Below are 21,176 nucleotides of genomic sequence, written 5' to 3'. Positions count from 1 at the left end.
TGGGTGATTTTTGGGTTGCTGGACTTAAGACCCTGAGGGGAAAAGGATACTGCCAAATGTACTTGAGGGTGGGTCTTTTACTCATGGTTTGTGTTATGAACTGTGTTTGTGGTGTTTCCCCAACATAATGCCACATTGTTTCCCTCCTTTATTAAAAGGATTTTGCTACACTCGGACTTCGTGCTTGCGAGAGGGGAAGTATTGCCTCTCAGAGGCACCTGGGGAGTGGTATGTAATTGTCCCAGGTCTCTGGGTGGGGGCTCAAGCTGGTTTTGCATTGTGTTATTGAAACAGAACCCCTAGATACTGAACCTGACCCCTGTTGCTGCCAACTCAGGTGGGCAGAAGGGTTACATACACAATATTGAAGGGTTACTCTGCCAAGACACAAATGCTCTGGCCACTTACCTTTGTCATTTTGAAGTCCCCAGACTCCATCTTATATCTCTAGCATCTATTTTGAATGAGCAAGAGTCACTCCATGGGTGAGCAAGAGTCACATTAGATGAAAGCTGTAGGTCACTTAGCACTGAAATTGGCAGGAGAGAAATTGGCAGCAAAAGCAGAGGTGAGGCAGTTGTTGATCATGAAGTTGTGTACATTAAAAAATATTGTGATGTGGTATGTGCTCTGTAGAACTCTGACAGGAAAATATTAGCAAAAGTAAGCAAAACAACTGTCTATCAAGCCTGTCAGCATAGTATATAAAGAGAGTGTCAGAGATACAGATAGCAGAAGAGAAGGTGCAAGGAGTGTAGAGACTGTGCAGAGAGACAGAGTCTGAGAGTGCATGTAGAAGTTGGAGCAGAAACCAGAGAAGGATCCAATGAGAGATTAAACTTAATGTGAAAGACATTGAAAGACTGTTACCAGCAGCTGTCAGCAACCTGTGGAAGACTGGCCATCTGAAGCAAGGCACAGCCATTTAGTATCACTTCAAACTGTATGGTAATGGAGTTTGGGGTGCTCTCTAGCTTGTTGTGAGGGATTTGCACTTTATAGCATCAATAAGGGGTGTTGTTAGGTTGTTATTGTGTTAGGGATTTGTGTTATTTGTGTTTGCACCAATAAAGGGTGCTTTGTTTTGGAACACTGCTTGTGTCAATCATTTGACACAAGCAAATGTATGTATCCATATCCTCTAGAAATTCCTTAGACACCCTGGAGACCCGTACCTGAGGAGAACAGATTGGCCAGGCGATCATTTAGATGGAAGATTGTGGCCACTGTCTTAGACTCCACTTGTTACCCTGAAAACAGAAGTTAAATACCCCCACAATAGCTCAACTATTTCCCCCTCCTGGGTTTACCAAGAGTTCCCTCAAAACAGCCCAACTGTTCACCTATTATAACCAATCTACTGCTTACCAGTCTCTGTTGAGGATTGTTCACTCCCTTTTTAGCTAGTTGCCACTAATTTAGGAGTCAAATTGGACTTTAGTCTATCTTAATGGTCCCATGTAGAACACAAAGAAAAAGATTATCTCCTACACTGTGTTGATCCAAAAGTCAGCAGGAACCTCCTGGGAAGCAGAGGCAAATATTCTATAAAACCTCAGTTCTGGCACTGGTGTTCGCTTCAGAGGAATACAGTGCAGCAGTGTGGGGCAAAAGATGGCCCAGCATCTCATTGATTTGGAGCTGAACACAGTCACCGTATCATTAGTGGCTGCCTTAGCCACACATTAACATCTAATTTATATTTGTTGGCTCACATAGCTCCCCCAAAACTTTGATGAGATGCCATCACCCTTAAAACTGCATGCGGGATAGGATAGATGAAACCACCTGCTGCACACAACGCCTGACAATGGTTCCAATACATGCAAATAAGCAACTCAGAAGAAAACACATACCCCTGTAGTTCCTGATGACTTTCCACAACTGACTTTGCAATATCCTTTTGAGGTGGCCATTCGTGCATTCATGTCCAGTGCTGCCGATCCAGTGCCTATCTCAAATAAACAACATATCAGGGCCAGCAGCTATGACTTTATGGAGTGGCAGCAACTCTGGGATAGAGAAACAGGCATGCCAATAAACTTCAGAAGCCCTAGTTTACAATCTAGGATGCATACCCTGAACTAGGCTTAATAGGCTACTAACTAGAATGGACATAGTGGGTCCCACAATGCAAAAATTTGGCTTAGCCCAGTCTTCACAGTGTGACTGCAGAGCAGTGACGCAGACAATCAAACGTGGTGGAGTGCACAATTAGAAGACTGGATGGTGGACTGCAACACCTTACTACTCTCAATGATGCAGCAGTTAGATGGCTGAACAATGTGGATAATGACTTGTGATGCATGGGGCTGGGGGGTGGGGAAAGTACCTGGAAGTAAAGTTTCAGGAGAAGCAGATTTCTTTAACCTCGTCTTTTGAAGAGATCATGTCATTAGTATGAAGGACTGCCATCAGAGCTCCCTTAGACAAATAGCTGGCACAGAAACCTGTATGTTTCAAGCCAGAGACATTCTATTAATACTATTCCCAGTCTCTGATTCTGTAAGTGGCATGCTGTATTCTCTTTGAATACCAAATTACCACTTTTTAATGTATCAGCTTCAACTTAGTAGTCATCTGTTAGAAGTACAGAAAGTTATCAGGGAGTAACCTGAGATCCCATTAAAGTTACAACATAGTGCCTGATCCTACGAACCCTTACTCCTGTGGTTATTCTCACTGAAACCAATATGACTACTCAGTGGAGTAAGTGTTACTTACATGAGTACAATTTGAGAGGTCCGACCATTTATTATAACACCAAAATGCCTGGGATTATAAACTATTATTAACTATTTTAAAATTTAGAGAGAACTTGTTTCTGGGTTTTTTTTCTTTGTTTGTTTTTTAAATAACATGAACAAATGAGCAAACTGAATTACAGTAAGGAATCTGATCGTGCACACAAATATTTTGAGAGAACATCACATGAGTTAAAGCATTATATTGTCATTTCTTTGGCTCATCATGGCAGTAGAGGAATATCTAATAAATATATTTAATATTTCCATGAATGGAATGACCTTTTTGTTATCTCTAAAAAAGGCAGTACATAAAAAGATTAGAGAATATAGTTCTGAAGTCTTCTTAGCTATTGTGTCTTAGTGGATACGCAGACAAGTGTATTGATTTAGTTGGGGATCAGTCCTGCTTTGAGCAGGGGGTTGGACTCGATGACCTCCTGAGGTCCCTTCCAACCCTGATATTCTATGATTCTATGATCCTTTCATATTAGTACCCTTTACTGCACTGGCCAGACCCTCAACTGGTGAAAATGGGCGTTGCCCTACTGAAGTAAAGGGAGCTGTGCAAATTGACACTAGCTGAAGAAGAGGCCCATTGAGCCCAAACTGTTACCTGGTCACTCACCTCTTAAACAGGATACATTTATATGGGATTCTTGCCTGAATAAAGACTGAGGAAGAACTTCAGAATTTGATCCACAGATTATACAACTGATTAGCCCCATATGGGCTAGCTTGTAATATCTTCTCTCCCCCCACCCCCTCCAAACTAGGGGCTCTAAAAACAACAGGACAAATAAGGGATGCAGACTCAGGCATTTTAGTCCCCTTTGAACAGATTTTAATGTTACTTTCCCTCCTTCCTCCTTCTGCAAAGTATTGGCACTTCTTTTGTTCACCTCAGAACATTTTGAAAAATGAAACGGTGAGGCTCATTTTATTTCAGACCACTCCAATTTCCCTCTACTTCTGGAACTTTACTGTACTTTAAATATCAGGCGGTTGGGGGAAACCTACTACCCTCACATAATTAGACTCATTTTAAAATGTTTTTAAATGACTTATCTGCCATCACCATTTGTAAGAAGGATAATGGGTTGAAGGGTTGGAATTATGACTGTGTAAAGGGTGATTTTAAGGCAGCAGAAAGATGGATAGTCCTGGAAGCAGATGGCTTGCTGTAATAACTGAAGTGGCAGGAATGAAAGACTAATGCATGAAAGGTTGAAATTGAGACGTTTTAATTAATGAGTCTCTAGAAAAGATTAGAGTAGGGTGGTTATTACTTTGCATTTAGATTTACACTGGAAGAAAATGGGGTATCTCTGTTCTGATAACTTTTTGAATGAGCCCTTTTCTTGCCTTCATTGGATGCTTCTCTGCCTTTCTGCTCAGTCTAAAAACTTATGTTCCTTTTTATTCCTTTAATAGGCTTCCTACTTAACTATAGGCTGCACAGCCTCCTCCTCTTACTGATGGGTGGTTGGGACCATTTGCTGTGCAGCTCAGAAAGGAAATTAGTTCTCAGTGTTCACCCTTCTCCATTAAAGAAAGGTTGCATCTCTGAGGGTGGCAGATATTTTAGTTTGCGGAGCTGGTAATATCAGAGTTGAGACATTTCAGTTGGCACTTGCTACCCTGAAACACAATATGGGTTTCTAGGAAAGTGGGTGTGGGGAATGGTAATAAAAATCTATCAGTTGCCTGTTTGGCACGTTAGTGACAGAAATCCAACGACTGCCCTTGTTAACTATGTAGATAGTAGCGTGATTTCTACTATTATGGCGCCAAAGGTGCACATGCCTATCTAGTTTGCCAGAGGATCTTGAGAAAAGTGCAGTTCAGGGCCATTTCTATACCCAGCCCCCTTCTGAATGCAAAAAGTCTCTCCTGTCTGTCTCTCCGTCTTCAGAAATCATGAAGTGCGCGTGGGGAAAGGAAGCTTGCAGAGAAGCGATGGGACCGCATTCATGTGACAAAGGCAACGCGCCTGCATTGTGCACGGCAGAACTTCCACTGCTAACCTCCCCCCCCGCCCCCTCCTTGGGCTGAGCCTGGGGAGACACGAAAACCCCGGGAAGGAAGGTGCAGTCTGAGCTCCCGCTGCAGCTCGGCTGTCACTTTGCATACGGCCTGTGTGCGTGTTTCACACACGCGAGAGCGCGCGGCAGGCGAAAGTCTGCCCCAAGCCTCCAGTCCCGAGTCAGGAAATGGGGCACCTCCATCGGACCAGTGCTCCCCGGCGCTGAGGGCCACCAGCAGGCGCCTCCTTCCCTTGCCATCCCCGAGCGCGCTGTGGCGGGAGTGCCTGGCCAACCCCCTCCTCCCCCGCCCGGTGTGGGCAGCGAGGTGACGAGGGGCTCATCCTCCTGCCCCCATCCCACTGTACGATCGCCCGGGGAAGCCTTCGGCTCCCCGCAGGGACCTGCCCAGCCGGCCGCCGGGAGACAAGGGCTGGTTTCTTGCCGCCAGCGAAGCCTGGCTCTGCAGCAGCCGCCGCCAAACTCCCACCGCAGCCGGTGCGGGAAGCAGGCAGCGCTCTGCTGGGCTTTGATGTCTTGGAGATGCCGCAGCTCCTCGCCCCTGGCCGTGCTGCAGCCGGAGTCTGAGCCCAGCGCCCCAGGAGCAGAGTCTGTGCCCCGCTCAGCCCAGCCCAGCCGCTGTCCCGCCGGCTCCCGGCGACTGCTCAGCCGGGGACACCCAAGGCTGCCTTCGCTTTTTCATTGGTCGGTGATGTGTCTATTTACATCCGCACCGAACTTCTCCGAACATCAGCTGGTGAGTCCCGGGAGAGGAGACCGGGCAGCGGGACTGGCAGGGGGAGAGGGGTAGCGAGAGGAGCCAGGGCAGCGGGGAGAGGACAGGGCGAGGGCATATGGGCTGGAGAAGGGGGGAGGGAGATTTGAAGTGGAGAGAAGGAGACTGGAAAAGGGGAAGAGAATGAGAGTGGGGTCGGACAGGGAGAGGTTCTGGAAGTGAGGGAGGAAGAGGAGGACAGGGAGAAGATGCAACTGGAGAGCTATGGAGATAGTTTAGAAAACTGCTTTCTCTCTGTGACTATCACACCTCCCTGTACACAGTTACTTGGCTGTCCTTCTCTTCAACAAACGTGCCCTGGAACATGCAGCGGAGTCTCCTCTTAATGTTATGGATATTGATGTTATGGTGGCCAAGCCTTCATTGGACTGTGATTTTTAATTATATACAGCATATAGTTAACACTATCTAGATGTATGTTGTTTCGGTCTTCTGCTACTTTTGTCATCATGAAGCCATACATACCTTATTTACAAGTACCCTGTTTTCCTCCACTGGACTCAAATGTAATTTACAGTGATACTGATTATGCTTTGAGGGCATTTGGTTATTTTTTCACATTGTCTTTTACATAAAAGTTGATATTACACATTTCATAAAACTTATTAAATCACTATGGTTTTGAACCTGCAAGAAACTTAGTGCCACCAGTGAGATGCTATAAAAGCAGTGAGATGCTGAGCACATCCAGCTCCTAGCTAAGTACCCTGCAGGATCCAGCTTAGTGTTCCAGAGGCCACATCCTGCACCCTTTACTTATGGAAGTCATCCTACTGAAATGATCGTGACTCTGGTCTTATACCTTTGGTAACTTTGGTTTTACATCTCCTCCAAAGGATGAACAATGGATGCCATAACCAAATTGCTACCTACTGAATAATCAGTAGTGTCAATAGGGTTCTGATACCCCTTTTCTTGATCCAGGCCACTACTTAGCTTGTAGGAGCTGACAAAATCATAGCACAAAGTGGTATGGCTGTAACAAATACTCTGTGTTCGCTTTTTAATTAAAAATGAATTATATTTGTAAATGGCGAAGGTTGTTGCAGGTATATATAGTTACTCCAAGATCACATTCACATGTCTGATAAAATGTAGAAGAGACAGTGGCCCTAGCCCAAGAGTTCATGCTTATCTGAGTGATGGCTGAAGGCATTCGTTAGTCATCTCTGTCAATCCTTTCCTACTCTTACTGTAACACACCAGGTATGTCTACTCCTCAGTTCCTCAGGACATAAGTTTTAACTCATGTGGAAGTGTGTGGTACTTTTGGGACACATACATTTCTTTAGAGATTTGATTGAGAACACATGGCTCATCTCAGAAGTCAGTTTTAAACATATACATCCAGAAGTGAAAAGCTAATGCATTAACTCACTCTACCACCTAGGCCAGTCAGTCAAAATAATTATGGATGTCTGTTTTGTCTAAGCCTTAATGGGGAGCTAGTAGAGGATCACAGGAGCACTGGGAGAAACATAATGAAACTATAATACCTAAGGTCATATCTGCTTAAATTACTCCTAGGCTTTTGTTGTGTCTGCAATTAACACATAAAAAGGCTTTTACTAGGTGTTCTTTAATGCAGACTTTATAGGTTTTACAAAGAACTAAAAGTAAGAATGAATCAGTGGGATACCTTTAAATAAGAGGAACACTCCTGCAGCAGCAGAAAGATTAGTTCACTTGGAAAAAGTTGCTGACTGCAAGAAGCACATTTGCACATGAAAGATACACTTCTTGTAGCTCTGAAAAGCTGCCTTTCCAGGGCACTAAAAACACTTCCAAAATCAGAAGAGTGTACTATATTCTAATTTCGGAGGAGAGTGTTTGTAACATTTTGAGCATTGGTCAGCTCTTAATATAAATAAAGAGCAATTCTTATTGCTTGCTGTGTGTGGAGGTGAAAAGATAAAAGCAATTTAAAAGTTATACATTTTTATCTGTGAATTTAGATTTCACAGGTTAATATAGGACCCAGTTCTCCCAATCATGGGAAGTTCTCGCTCTTCTGTATCCATTTTCTATGGGATTCCACTCTTATGTGTGGCAAGCTGTAACTTATTTGATGAAAGGCCTGTAATTCACAGCAAAACAGGGCCCATGTGGACTGGAAGGAAGGTAGGGCTCTGGTGGTCGCTATATGTTTGAAAAGAGAGGGGCTAGACAAGCTATGCAGGATTCCAATCTCCTAGGGACCTCCTGTGCCTCCTTGCTGTGTGGTTCCAGAACTATCCCTTAAGTGAGCAGCTGTGAGTCAGGAAAGCCTGTAAGCACTGTGACACCTGGGGACTGCAAGTAGAACTTGGAGACAATGGGAGGGCATATCATCCTATTCATTTATTTACTCTTGTTATTATTGTTCCCATAGTCCTCCAAAGGCACCAGTCAGGCTCAGGGCCGCAGACTCCATTGAGCTTGATGCTGGACAAACATACACCAGCCCTGCCCAGGAGAGCCTAGAGTCTAAAAAAGAGGAAGAGTTGGGGAACATTTACACAAAGTGATCAGGGTGATGGGACAGGTGGAAAGTTAGCTCCAGGCTGTTGAATTCTTTTACATATTTTATTTATTGATTTACAAATACTAGTTATAGCGGGCTAGGGTTTTTTTTTGGGAGGGGGTGCAGAGATCTTGAAATTGAAAGGAGGGGAGGAAGAGGTCATAGGTATAAAAGAGTGGGAATGAGTGGGACTCACAATCTGTATGGGGAAGGAAATGAGGTTGGGCAGTTGAATGGCTATGGTGGTAGGAGAGGATAGGGATGAAGCAGAACCAGCCACCAATAGCAATACAGTAAATAATAGAGAGAGAGAGAGAGAACAAGCCTCAGAGCTGATTGAGTTTTGATGTCAAGATTCCCGAGAAGGTCACCACCAGCTGTTGTTCCTTATTGGATGATGGCAAGGAGGGCCACTGGGCCAGATGCCCCAGGGGGATTCCTCTGGATATGATGGAGGCAGGAGGACTCAAAGGTCCTGACTTGTTGCTGTGCCCTTGGTTTGTTACTTTGGGGAACAAGCCCAGAGAGTTTGAGGATTTCCACAATTCCTGCTGGTAGAAATCCAATATTCTTCCCTGTAGAGTAGAAAGGGCAGGGATAAAAGAATCTCAAGGAAACTCTGAGTTGACACTGTCAGAGTCCCCATTCTGTGGCGGGGAGAATTACCTTGCATCAAGGAGAATCTGACCCAATATTGCAGAAGAAGAGGGAATGAACGGGCCCCATTTGAATGGCAATATTCAAATGAGGATGCAAGGAGTGGATATAAGATCAGCAGTACTGTAAGAGGCAAACCAAAAACTGCCTTTAAAGAAATACAAACAAAAAGGGCTGTCACCACAGCCATGTCCTACTACCTGCACATTCCCTGACCTCACTTCCACTAGTTTTATCTGACTTTCTTGGAGTTATTCCTAATTTACACCCATCTAAAGTTAGATCAGTGGTCTTGATCCTACTCCCATTAAAATTAACATAAAGACTCCCACTAATTTCAGTGTGAGTGGGTTTGAGCCCAGAACAAAGCATTTTTCTTGCTTCTATTTAGTCATAGCCTCAACACTACAATCTTTAATTGCTGAAATGATTTAAAAAAATGCCACTGAGGCAAAAAACAACATTTGACCTTTGGCATTAGATCAAAGATTGGAATGTTAAGTTAATTTTTATTCAGACAGTAATAGTTGCCTTTTGCTTGTCTGTGAACTCTTGTACCAAGATGTATGATTAAATCACAAGGGTAAGTGTTAAAACCTTGGGTTTGTGTTCTTTCCTTTTCGGTGGGTTGTATATGTGAAAGAAGAACTGTCCTGTGAACTGTGAGTGGCAAAACAACTGTGTGGTTATAGTCACTTTAATTTCATGACTAACATGCTACTCAGATGTGTAAACAAGCCAATGTTTTTTCCTAGCTCACCACGGAAAACATCCTAGTAGCTGATGAACTAAGTGGCTAGATGTATTTGGGAAATATGATTCAATTAGGCTCTCAGTGAATTTGGCTTTTTCCTTCTCAGAATTTGGGTTATGGGCAAGTCGGAAAGCCAGATGGATATAACTGAAATGAACACTCCAAAACCAAAGAAAAAACTGCGATGGAGCGCCCTCGAAATAGGGCTGGTTGTTGTAGTGATTCTCCTAACTATTATATCTATCACAATGATAGTTCTGTATGCAACATATGATGGTAAGTGGATGTTCATCTGACTGCAATTTGAATGTTAAAGTTGTTAATATTCTGCAAAAAAAGTCTTCAAGAATAGAATGAACCTGATAGAATAAGGTAATAGCACTCAAGTGACATAGGCTCAAATGCAACGTTAACGTTTCAGTATGTTTGAGTGCATATATATTGCTAACTAAATTATTTAGCTAATAAAAGAAAAAAACATTTTATGTTTGACCTAGAGGGGCTCAGCCAAGAATTTAATTGCCTGTCACTACTATGTTATACTTTTTATAATCATACAAAGTATTGTGTATAAAATGAGCTGATTAACAGCTGCCATTTATTGGCAGCTGACGATAAGAGTCATTAGACAGCATTAAATGGTCAACTGAAATTTAAAAATTAATCCAAATTTAATATTTCATTTAAAGTTCCGATTTACTATGAACATTCCTTATCCAACAATTTTTACTTCAAGAAACAGAATGTGGCAAATGCTATATTTAAAAAAAACCCTGTTTGTTCCAATATACTAATTCTGTAGTTTACAGTCTATAATTACACAGTGAAGCACAGAGTATTCAATATGCTGGTGAAAAGATAAATGAAATGGAAAAGCTTTCTGTACATCCTTACTGTACCCAGCATGAAAACTCCATTCTTCCTAACTAAGGCTCTTGATTTGCAGTACGGCTCCCATTGTTGTCAATCGGAATTTCATCAGAAGGATCAAAAGCAGTGCATGACCCTAACTAAATGAAGATGTTAGCAATCTTAGGGCCTGATCCTGAAAACACTTACTTACCAGTTGAAGCACTAACTATTGTGAGTATCCACTGATGCCAATAGGACATAGCAGTTAGCATTATATTCAATTGTATAAGTGTTTGCAGGGATCAGGCCCTTAATGAATTAAAATTTTAGGTGGTGGTTAGTCTCTGCATTGCCTTTAAATTCAATTCTGAAATGATGGTAGCACTGAAATTAAAATTTAGAGTAGTGTACATTAAGGAGACTTTCAACTGGAAATTAAGGATTTGAATTTTTGTCCCATAACTTTTTTCAGATGGTGTTTGCAAGTCTTCAGACTGTATAAAATCAGGTAAGGATATATAGCTTTTCAACTGATTCTAATACTTTTGCCTGTATAAGTACTTTATGAAATCCATTATACATTGTCACCCTGCTTACCTTAAATATTCCCCTCTTCACAAATCTCTCATTTATTTAGTAACACGTTAGCTGTTTCAGGAAAGCAATGGCACTGAAAGAGTATTGATTTCATATGGTCTTTACGTGTTTGTAGTAGATACTTTTGTGGGAGTTTTATAATATCAGTTTTATTTAAGTTTAATTAAAATGTTTGGTAAAATTAATTGATTTAATTGTATATCATACTTTTAATTCATGAAATATAGCAGCAATGGTTCACTTACTTTTTTAAAGCATATTAAAACCTCAGTCCTGATCTCAAAACACAGGCCTTCATTGTTGACTCTCTTGTAAAATTCAGCTTCTCTGCATGGCTGAGATCAGGATCAAGCCTTCAAGGGTAAAATCAAGGGTAGTGATTTATCTTTTATGGGTGAAATCCTGGCCTCATTGAAGTCGATTGCAAAACTCCTATTGATTCCAGTGGGGCAGGATTTTACCCTGTATCTTCCAGATTTCATCCTCCATCTTCTAAATTGTGCACTGCCCTGCATGGGCATATGAAAGAGGCTGAGGTGAAGAGGAAGCAAGGAACCTTGTACCCCACTTAACTTCTCTAAGCACAGCCAGTCATTGGCCCTTTAGAGTAAAAGGACTGGGGGACTATACTGCTAAGAGGAGCAATAGAATTTCCTTCATCATTCCTTCATCATTGGCTGCCACGGGAAAGAGGGAAGCACATACTGCACTATGGTAGTAGCAGATGCCCTTGCTGTGGGCACTCACCCAGTGCTTCAGGAAACATTGTATTGCCTCAGGCACAATGAGTGAAATACTGGCCCAGCTGAAGTCAATGGGAGTTTTGCCACTGACTCCAATGTCACAGAGAGACATCACCAACTCAGTCCAGCAGCTTACAGCCACAGTCTCGCCTTTACTTGGTTTTCATTGGGATACAAAAATACAGTTCTCTGCATCTACTCATCTTCGAACTGTTGTCCATATATCATATTTATGAGAGTTAGACTGTAAATTCCTTTGGGCAGAGACCCAGAGAACATTCCATTTGTTCTATATGCTCTATGTGAATAATCATAGATAAAATTATTAGTATGAATTTGAGATAAGCCTTGTGAATAACACAGCTCATTCCAAACAAGCACCCATAAAACCCTTAAACCGTATAACCCATCATGTATTCTGCATTCTTCTTCTTCCAGGGAAGTCTTGTGGCCTATTTTATGTAGGAGGTCAGACCTATAAATATGGCACATGACCTAAGGGCCAGATTGTGGAGTCCTTGTTCATGTCTGTGAGCACATACTCATTCACCCACACGACTACTCCTGGGTTTAAATGCTCGCTATTGCAAATGGGGTCTCCAAACTCCAACCCTAAGCCAGTGTTCTGTAATGGCTAGTTGGTGGGAGTTCAAGGCACCCAGCAGTTCAAAAGATTTGGTAATATAGTGGTTTTCATGAGTTTTGCACCATTAAGAAGTGATTCAATGGCATGATAAAATTCACTCTGTTGCGAAAGACTGGTATAATAAAAAAATCCCTTAAACCAGAGAAATAGTTGTCAATCTATATTAGTTACTATGTATTATTAATGTTTCCACTGTGATAAACTGTGACTCTGAGTTCAGAATTTAAATCAATAGTTGGTGTCCATTGAATATCTGTTTGGACTTTGGTATCAAGGCCAAGTGGGATAAGCTGCTCAGGTTACTTTCAGTAGTACTATGGCAGCAGTTCACACATGGAAAGTATCTGATCAAATTACTAACCCAAGGAAATTATACAGAGGTCGCAAAAGAAATTGAATCAGCACAATTTTATTAGGGATAGAAATTAAATAAACTGGTAAAGCCTTGAACTTACAGATATGAACGATGTACTGGGACAGTTTTGTGTGTTCATTTTCAAAAACTTTGCAGTATGTACAAGCCCCTGAAAAGGGTTAAAATGAAGGTCTTGCATTATAGATGCCAATTGATTGAGCTCTGTGGGTCTGCTCTTACTGTAGTTAATAGGAGTTTAGCTACTGATCTCAATGAGAGCAGGAGCAGGCCCAATAAAACCAAGAGCTGCAGCATGGACAAATAAAGGAAAACAAGATCAGTAGTGCCTTGGGGAAAGTGATAAAGTTCAAATTTAACTGAGACACAAATTCATCATTCAAGCTGCAGTGACTCCCCATAGGATTTTCAGAGTATATTGTTCATCCAAAAAAATGTAATAAAAATAATTTAACATTCTCTCCATTGTGAGTGTACAGTTTGCCTCATGTGAAGAAATATACAAAATAGTTTTTTTTAAAAAAAGTAATTGGCAGCAGACCACACTATGTATTATGTATAAAATGCTAGTGGTATACAATTTTTAAACTTTATTTACTCAAAATATAGATTTCTAAGGAACAATACAGGAATGGAGTAATGACGTGTTTTGGTAACTTTTTACCAAACTTTTTAGAATTTCTTGGTGATGTGCTTTGACTTTTCATTTGCAGGGTTTTGTCTCTCTTTCTGCTTCAAGCATCTATTTGTCTTCTTTTCCACACATTTTCAACACACACTCAATCTTTATTCCAGAACCTTAAATCTTCATCTCTACTCAAAATCCCAGATGTCTTTTCCTTTTGCTGACAGCCTTGTGCTTGATTTCTTCTACTGTAGGCTCTGTCTTTCATTCCTTCTAGTTTGGCTCCTGGGAGCCTTTCTACCACTACTGCAAATTAAGTGTGCTTGAAAACTGTCCTGCTCTGGTGGCTAGTTTACATAGAGGCTAACCGTTTACCATTGCTTTCACTTAACGGTTATTCTTTTAGCTCAAATGGTAGGGATTTGTGCACAAGCAGGCCCTCAAATCTCCAACTCCACCAAAATATAATTTTAATTCTGTAGACTGAGCACTACCCTTTCTAGGAGACTTAACTCCTAACATTCACCTCCAATCCCTAGTTTCCTTCATTCACCAGACTCCAATCTCCTCTGAAAATGTCTCCCTCTCTGTGTAATTTAAATGCTATTCTAGCCACATTTTATTACAAAGAAGTGTAAATGAGTAAAGGAAACATAAGTACCTTGTATATAATTAAAAAACAAATGATGACCCCATGACTGATTATCTTGAAAATCTTATGATGCCAAATACAATTAGAAAAAAAAACTGGTTACTAAAAAAAATGATTGTACGTGTTGCATTTTGTGGAATGTTTAGTAGTAGCTCCACATCTAGGCACATTAAAATCAATGGCAGATTTACCTGAGTAAGGATTAAATTAAGAAAGTACTTCAGCATTTGATCCTAAATAAGCAACTAGGATTTTGAAAAGATGCTTTGACATTTTTAAATGCATACTGAGTAGGAATATGCACAAAAATGTTTTGGTTTTTTTTTTTAAAATACCTTTTAGATAACAAACAAATCACTGGAGTTTTGCTTTAAGGCTGCTTACTCACCACTACATGTGGGTCCAGCTCTACTGCCCTTTGAGGATGAAGAGCTTTCAGTGAACAATATCAGATATCAATTTAGTATTTATCATATTATAGTATGAATTAGAAAGGTGGTGTGGTCTGGAAGAATGAGCACAGGGTTGGGAGTCAGGTGATTCTAAGTTCTAATCCTGGTTCTCACACTGACTCTGCCTTGGGTAAGTTACTTTACCTTACTATCTCAGTGTTCCCATTAGTAACATGGAGATAATACCCACCCAACCCGCAGGGCTGTCATGAGGATGAATTCATCATTGTCAACCCAGGGCTTTAAAGATATTAAAATTTACTGGCTAGTTTAGAAAAAAAATCTTTTAATTTAACTTAAGAAGATTGTGTAGGTGTTTTGGAGAGGGAAGGGGGAAGCCAGGATATCCTAAACTCAGGAATTATATTAGTCCCTTTCCACCTCAGAATCCAGATTTATTTATTTTCTCTAAGGTTTCTACATGTTGATCTGTCTCATATTACAGCAGCCCGAATCATTGAGGCTATGGACACTACTGCAGAACCTTGTAAAGATTTTTACCAATATGCCTGTGGAGGATGGTTAAAGAAGAATGTCATTCCAGAGACCAGCTCCCGTTACAGCAACTTTGACATTTTAAGAGACGAACTAGAAGTTGTTTTGAAAGGTCAGTGGAGTTTGTTCATGTACTAGAAAGCTGGACCATATAAAAGTTTCCTCTTTGGCTTATGTGTAATCAGAACAAAAACACGTTATCTAATAAAGGTTTATACATGATAGAATAGTCAAGATTCTTCTGTATTCAGTTCAGCATAAGTCAAGCCAGAATATTTGCTTGGCTAGTAATTTGAGCTTTGGTGGTTATGCTGTTGTTTCTGAAAAATAATAGCTGACCACTGAAGCAGACTTGTCCAGAACTGACCTCTGTGAGGACTGAATTCTGTGCACTTATCCACCTATTACAACAGCTGAAACCCGATTCATTACCCTCATGACCTATAAGTGACAGCTGTTCCAGTGAGGGGAAGAAAGGACTTTCACTCTGTGTGACCCCTTGGAGCACTGCTCCACATGCTGGAAGTTGCTCTGTGCCAGCTTTACATTCTGCATGTCAGTAGTCCTTCAGCTGCAGCCAAACAGGCTGACCCCTTTCTAAATGTTAAGGTCAAGGCATATCAAGATGTCACAAGGTATTAAGACCAAATTCAGGATTGTGGCCTATATAATCCCTCCCTTGAGTTTCCACACATAGGGTATTCTTCTAATCATTCCATTCCAGGGGGTGGGAAGCTAGCACCCTTCCCAGCTACCCCCAGCAGATCATTTTGGGGACACAACCTGCAAAACTCAGAGCATCCCCGGTGGTAATAGGCCTTTGCAAGGAAACCCAATATTCTTGTACTGTTTCCTAGGCTTCACCTCTTGCATGGCAACACAGCTCCCTCTACTCACAGAGCTTCCCCACCATCTGCAAACTCTCCTGCCCGGGTCAGGGAATTTTCATTCTACAGAGGGGGACTCCATAGAAGGTTTACCTGGCAAACATTACTGGGAAACATCTGTAGACTAGAGGTGATACCATGGAGAGTAGCTGTCTCAAGAGTCTCACCACTCCTCACTCAGCCATGCCACCTCCAGGGCCCTGTCCTCTCAGACTTGGAGTGGAGAGGCTTCTATGGGATTTGCTATGAACAGGGAGCATGCCGAAGAGTTATTGATCCCCCATACTTGTGCTCCCAGTTGGTTTCCATCATGTTTTTCTCCAGGCTCCTCCCATTGCAGATGAGATGCTGTAATATTTGTCCATGTATGTGTTCTTTGTTTCAGACGTCCTTGACAGGGACAACAGCAATGACATAGTGGCAGTGCAGAAAGCAAAAACTCTGTACAGATCATGTATAAATGAAAGTAAGTTTCTCCACAAATTACTGTACATAAAATTTCTATATAAATATGGGCATAATCCATATACTGCACAGTGCATGGGAGCTATACCTAAATGTTACAAGACTCCCAGCTTCTGGAGCCATCTCGGGAAGCAAACTGGAAATTCTGACCCAACTTCATGTAAACTAAATTAGGTGTCCCTAGACTCTGTTTGCCAGAAGTTGGGAATGGGCAACAGGGGATGGATCACTTGATGATTACCTGTTCCGTTCATTCTCCCTGGGGCACCTAGCATTGGCCACTGTCAGAAGACAGGATATTGGGCTAGATGGACCTTTGGTCTGACCCAGTATGGCTGTTCTTATGTAGATTTTTATTTAATTAAATATCAATATCAGTACAGTAGCCCATGTTATTAATTTTGATATCAGTTTAGATTACTCTTCCCATGCATTTTCAGTATTCTCTGTGCTGCTGCCTTTTGTCAGCAACTTAGAACTGCACTGTAGAAATTCTTGAGGGGTAAGATGGAGATTGAGTGCTGGGTAGCAGTCATTTGGGACTTCTGACATCAGGAAAGGCATAGGGAGACAGTTTTGGATTTTAGGGATAAGAACGTTAGCCAAATGTTTCTACTAAAATGATCAGCAGTAAAATAGCTAACAATGTAGCCCTTTGAATTATCATTGTTAGGTGTCAGAGTGAAACGTTAGATTTTAGGGATAAGAACGTTAGCCAGATGTTTCTACTAAAATGATCAGCAGTAAAATAGCTAACAATGTAGCCCTTTCTCTGAAACTTTTCAGAGCTATTGTTTGAAGGTGATTGCAGCAGACTGTACTTCAGTTTACTCTGGCTTACATTTTGAAGTTTTTTATTTGGTTGGTTTGTTTTTCATCCATGAGAGGATTTTTTAAAAAAGAAATCTCAGATTCTGGAGCACAAATCTGCGGTGCTGCTGGTGGGTGTGTTCTGTGGGAAAGTCTTTCAGCTGCAGAATCCTGGAATATGGAGAACCTTTTATACAAGTCAATATAGTATTTGGATGTTTTAAAATATCTGGGCATATAACTCATACTGTATTAATTTTCTTGTTTCCAAAAGCTATTATTGATAGTAGAGGTGGAAAACCTTTGATCAATATATTGCCACGGGTGTCTGAATGGCCTGTAGCAACAGATAACTGGGACTCTGCATATGGTAGGACAACTTTTGTCTGTTTATTTTTCTGTTAGAAATTTCTAAATGATTGTATTTTTTCTTTATTTTCCAAAAATACTGAGACTAAATGCATCTATCATTTCGTTAGGTGCCAGTTGGACAGCTGAAACAGCTATTGCACAACTGAATTCACAATATGGGAAAAGGGTCCTTATTAATTTTTTTGTTGGCACAGATGATAAGAACTCCACAGCACATATCATTCATGTAAGTCTGCTAGGATGACATTGGCTAAATAATCCTGAGCCATACACATTTCACTCTATTAGCTATAAGAAGTCAGAAGGAAAAATTTACTGATTTGAATTTTGGCAGTTAAGCAATAGCAAATCTTATGAATGTTTGTACCTTTGTATTTAAAGCTTTTATCTGTCTGGTACAGAGAATCTCAGTTACTGAGGGTTTTTAATTACACTTAATAGGACTGTGACAAATATCTGTATAGGTGTGAAAACCGTATGCATGCAGCGTATTTTCTTGTACTCGCTGGACTATGCTCAGCCAGCATAACTCAGGATTCCAAGACCCTAAGGCAGAAAACCCACCAAGAAGGGAGTTGCAGGTGTAGAAGACAGTCACACCCCTTACTCCACTGCAGGATCTGCTGAGCAGAGCTCTGAAAGGGATGTGGCCAGAGTGACCAGTCTATTTGTTGATTAAATAGCGCATTTTCCAGGCAGCTGCTGTGCAGCCTACCCTGGCCATAATTTAAAATAGTCTCCCATAGCAGAATATCTGGGGAAGTGCACTAGTGAATCCATCTGCAACCCAGCTTTCTCATGCAACCCTTAGCAATGGTGAATCTATTCTGTTGTACACATTATATAGAGTATGCAAGAGCCATGGTGCCCACCGGTAGATTTGTCTGTGTATTCCTTGCCACCAGTTGCGTTGTCTGCTTACCTCTGAAGACAATGCCACAATGGACTGTATTGTTCATAGGGCAGCAGAGGGAAAGAGCTAAGAGGAGATGATTCATAAATTTTAAGGCCAGAAGGTTCCACTGTGATTATCTAATCTGACATCCTGCAGGACACAGGCTAGAGGACTTTCCTGTATTAATCCCCTCCTCAAGTCCAATGTCTGTGTTTGAATTACAGCATGGCTTTTAGGGAAGCATTCAGTCTTGATGTAAAGTTTTCCAGTAATAGGAAGGAAAAAAAGAGAGGAAAAAGAAGAGGGGGGAGGGAGAGGAAGGTAGGAAAAGAGAGAGAAAGCGTTCCACCTCAGTCAGCCTGTGGATTTGCAATATTAAGGCAAGAATGAAATCAGAGAGCAATACTTTCATCATTTCCAAAATTTTGGTTTGCTACAGGGTGGGACAATTTTGTCTGTAAGCTATTTTTTTAATTGTTTTTGTAGATTGATCAACCTGGGCTTGGTCTGCCTTCTCGAGACTACTATGAATGTACTGGTGCATATAAGGAGGTAAGCCATGGCTAACAAGTAGGGGTGCACAGTCTCTCCCCATGTGCACAGGCAATACTGAAAGGAGAACCGTCCCTGGCCCAAAGAGCCTGCAATCTAACTCCCATGGAAACCTCACTGGTGGGGGGGAACAGAGAGGTTCATGGGTATAATGAGTTTTAAGAAGAGATTGATTTGATAGCAAGGAGAGTGTGCTTAGCAGAGAGAAGAGGGAGGAAGGAACATGAAGAAAGGCACAAAAATCAGGTACAGGAAAAGGAAACATTGAATATGAATATGAGTAGCAAGTGAGAAGGCAAGGAGATACAAATGAGAGTAGTGGAAGGGGACAAGAGCCTGTAGGGCTGAGGTGCTGCTGTGAATATGATTCAGTAAAGGTAGGGACTTGGTTCATTTTTCCCGAGTGCACTCTGAGCCAGCTGTTCTCTAGCCAAAATCAAGTTCCACATATGCACTGAGATAGTGGGAATATTCTGTGCTGGATGAGAAGGATGCACATAGCTCATGTTGCCTCATGGTCATCCCTAGTGGCTGCACATAGATGTCAAAGAAGAGCAATGATGAGGCTGAGCCTTGTGTGAGCATGCAAGTTGAAGCTCTTACAGAACAGCAGCCGTTCCCCAAAATGGACACAAAAAACAAGCCAGGATAGTTCAAACTGGCAGTGTTAAAAGCATTTAATATGGAAGCTTTGGTCTCAGCCCTGGTGTTCCAGCATCGTGAGGAAGTTGTCTCATCAGTTCAGCCAAGGCCACTTCTGTACATATTGGATGAAGCCAGACTGGAAAGAGTCTAGAGTGTCAGTGGAGGCCAGGCTTTACAGATTTGCTGCCATCTTCTTGAGGTTCTTGTCCTGGGAGCTTATAGACCAGAGTTAGAGTTAGTGGATTCATTGACTTTTGAAAACAAGATTAAGAATGGCAATGACATTTGGGGAGGGATAGGCTCAGTGGTTTGAGCATTGGCTTGTTAAACCCAGGGTTGTGAGTTCAATCTGGGGGGCATTTAGGGATCTGGGGCAAATATCTGTCTGGGGATTGGTCCTGCTTTGAGCAGGGGGTTGGACTAGAAACCTCCTGAGGCCCCTTCCAACCCTGCTATTCTATGATTGATGTTAGCTTCTATGATTTGATCATTTTGAAAAAAATTGTTAAATATTAGTTGTCACTGGTATGTTTAATGGGACAAAGAGAATAGGAAGCCTACAGTCAAAAAGGAGCCTCCAGTCAGAACTATTGTATTGCATGGTTTAGCAGAAAAGGTCTAAGTGTATCTCAAGCTTGAAGGTAAGCAAAGAGCATAGCACCTACATCACATCATGCCATTAGAATTACTAAAGCTGTTTATAGTTCTAGCTGATCTTCTTTAATTCATATTTACTTACCATGCATGCATATTTTCATTAACTCCTTGATACTAGAATTGTATATTCCCCCATTGCCAACAAGGGGTGCACCTTAACCCCGAAGGAGTTAAATAAATAAATAAATAAATATTTACTGAAGTCATCTAAGTGCTAAAACTGTGCCTTTAATTATCCAGTTTTCCCATCATATAATTAAAGGCAGAAGTGGTGGGAAATACATGATTGTGTTTTGTTGATTTTTGCTAACATATGATACTTAATGTTACAATTTATACTAGTTATGTTTAGTTAGAGTTTACTTACTAATAAAGACAACCACTAATTATTCATATTACCATAGTTCCTAGGAGCCCCTTTCATAGACGAGTACCCCACTGTGCTAGGTGCTGTACAAACACAGAACAAAAAGATGGCCCCTGTCCCAAAGAGCTTACAGCCTACCAGAAAGTAGGTCATGAGAAAATTATATAAATTGTGTGAACTGTGATTCTTGCTGGTATTTTCATTTGGGCTGACTATGGGCCTGATTTTGATCTTACAATAGTTTTTACAAAGTATAGCACGAATGACTTCAGTGGAGCAGATTGTGATTTACACAAGCTTAAGTGAGAGGGGAATCAGGCCACTGAGTTCTCAGATATACAAATCTGTGCAATGTTTAACATGAAAGTGCTGGCATCCCGTTCAAATTTTAATCCAAATTCCATCCACCTTAAGGATGCATCTGGGCTGTAACAATAGCTATTTGTTGGGACTTCTAAAGGCAAGATACTTGGTTTTAGTATTTGTTTTGATACAGAATTTAGTGAACAAATTAGATGGTGTTACATTGTGACCTGAAAGATTAGTTACCATCAAAACCTCAAACATTCCACCACTAAATAATGAAGAAAGTATGGACAAATGTTTGGGGGAG

General features: G+C 41.3%; 1 protein-coding gene across 3 annotated transcripts in view; it reads left to right on the top strand.

Annotated features, from left to right (window-relative positions):
- MME (membrane metalloendopeptidase) overlaps positions 1-21,176 on the top strand; it is a 66,930-nt gene that overhangs the window by 310 nt on the left and 45,444 nt on the right. The window contains exons 1-8 of one of the 3 annotated variants that reach the window (XM_039487279.1): positions 4,812-5,525; positions 9,585-9,754; positions 10,803-10,838; positions 14,864-15,025; positions 16,186-16,266; positions 17,350-17,445; positions 17,555-17,673; positions 18,829-18,894. In XM_039487279.1, coding sequence (XP_039343213.1) covers positions 9,595-9,754; positions 10,803-10,838; positions 14,864-15,025; positions 16,186-16,266; positions 17,350-17,445; positions 17,555-17,673; positions 18,829-18,894 — 720 coding nt within the window. In that variant the 5' untranslated portion in view covers positions 4,812-5,525; positions 9,585-9,594. Of the gene's footprint in view, positions 1-4,811; positions 5,526-9,184; positions 9,308-9,584; positions 9,755-10,802; positions 10,839-14,863; positions 15,026-16,185; positions 16,267-17,349; positions 17,446-17,554; positions 17,674-18,828; positions 18,895-21,176 lie in introns of those variants that run through there. The other 2 variants (XM_039487278.1, XM_039487277.1) reach the window with 2 other exon arrangements.

The sequence above is a fragment of the Mauremys reevesii genome, linkage group 9, assembly GCF_016161935.1.
Source record: "Mauremys reevesii isolate NIE-2019 linkage group 9, ASM1616193v1, whole genome shotgun sequence".
Lineage (NCBI taxonomy): Eukaryota > Metazoa > Chordata > Testudines > Geoemydidae > Mauremys > Mauremys reevesii.
The sequence above is the reverse complement of the archived record's forward strand: the minus strand, read 5'-3'. Positions and strand labels throughout refer to the sequence as shown.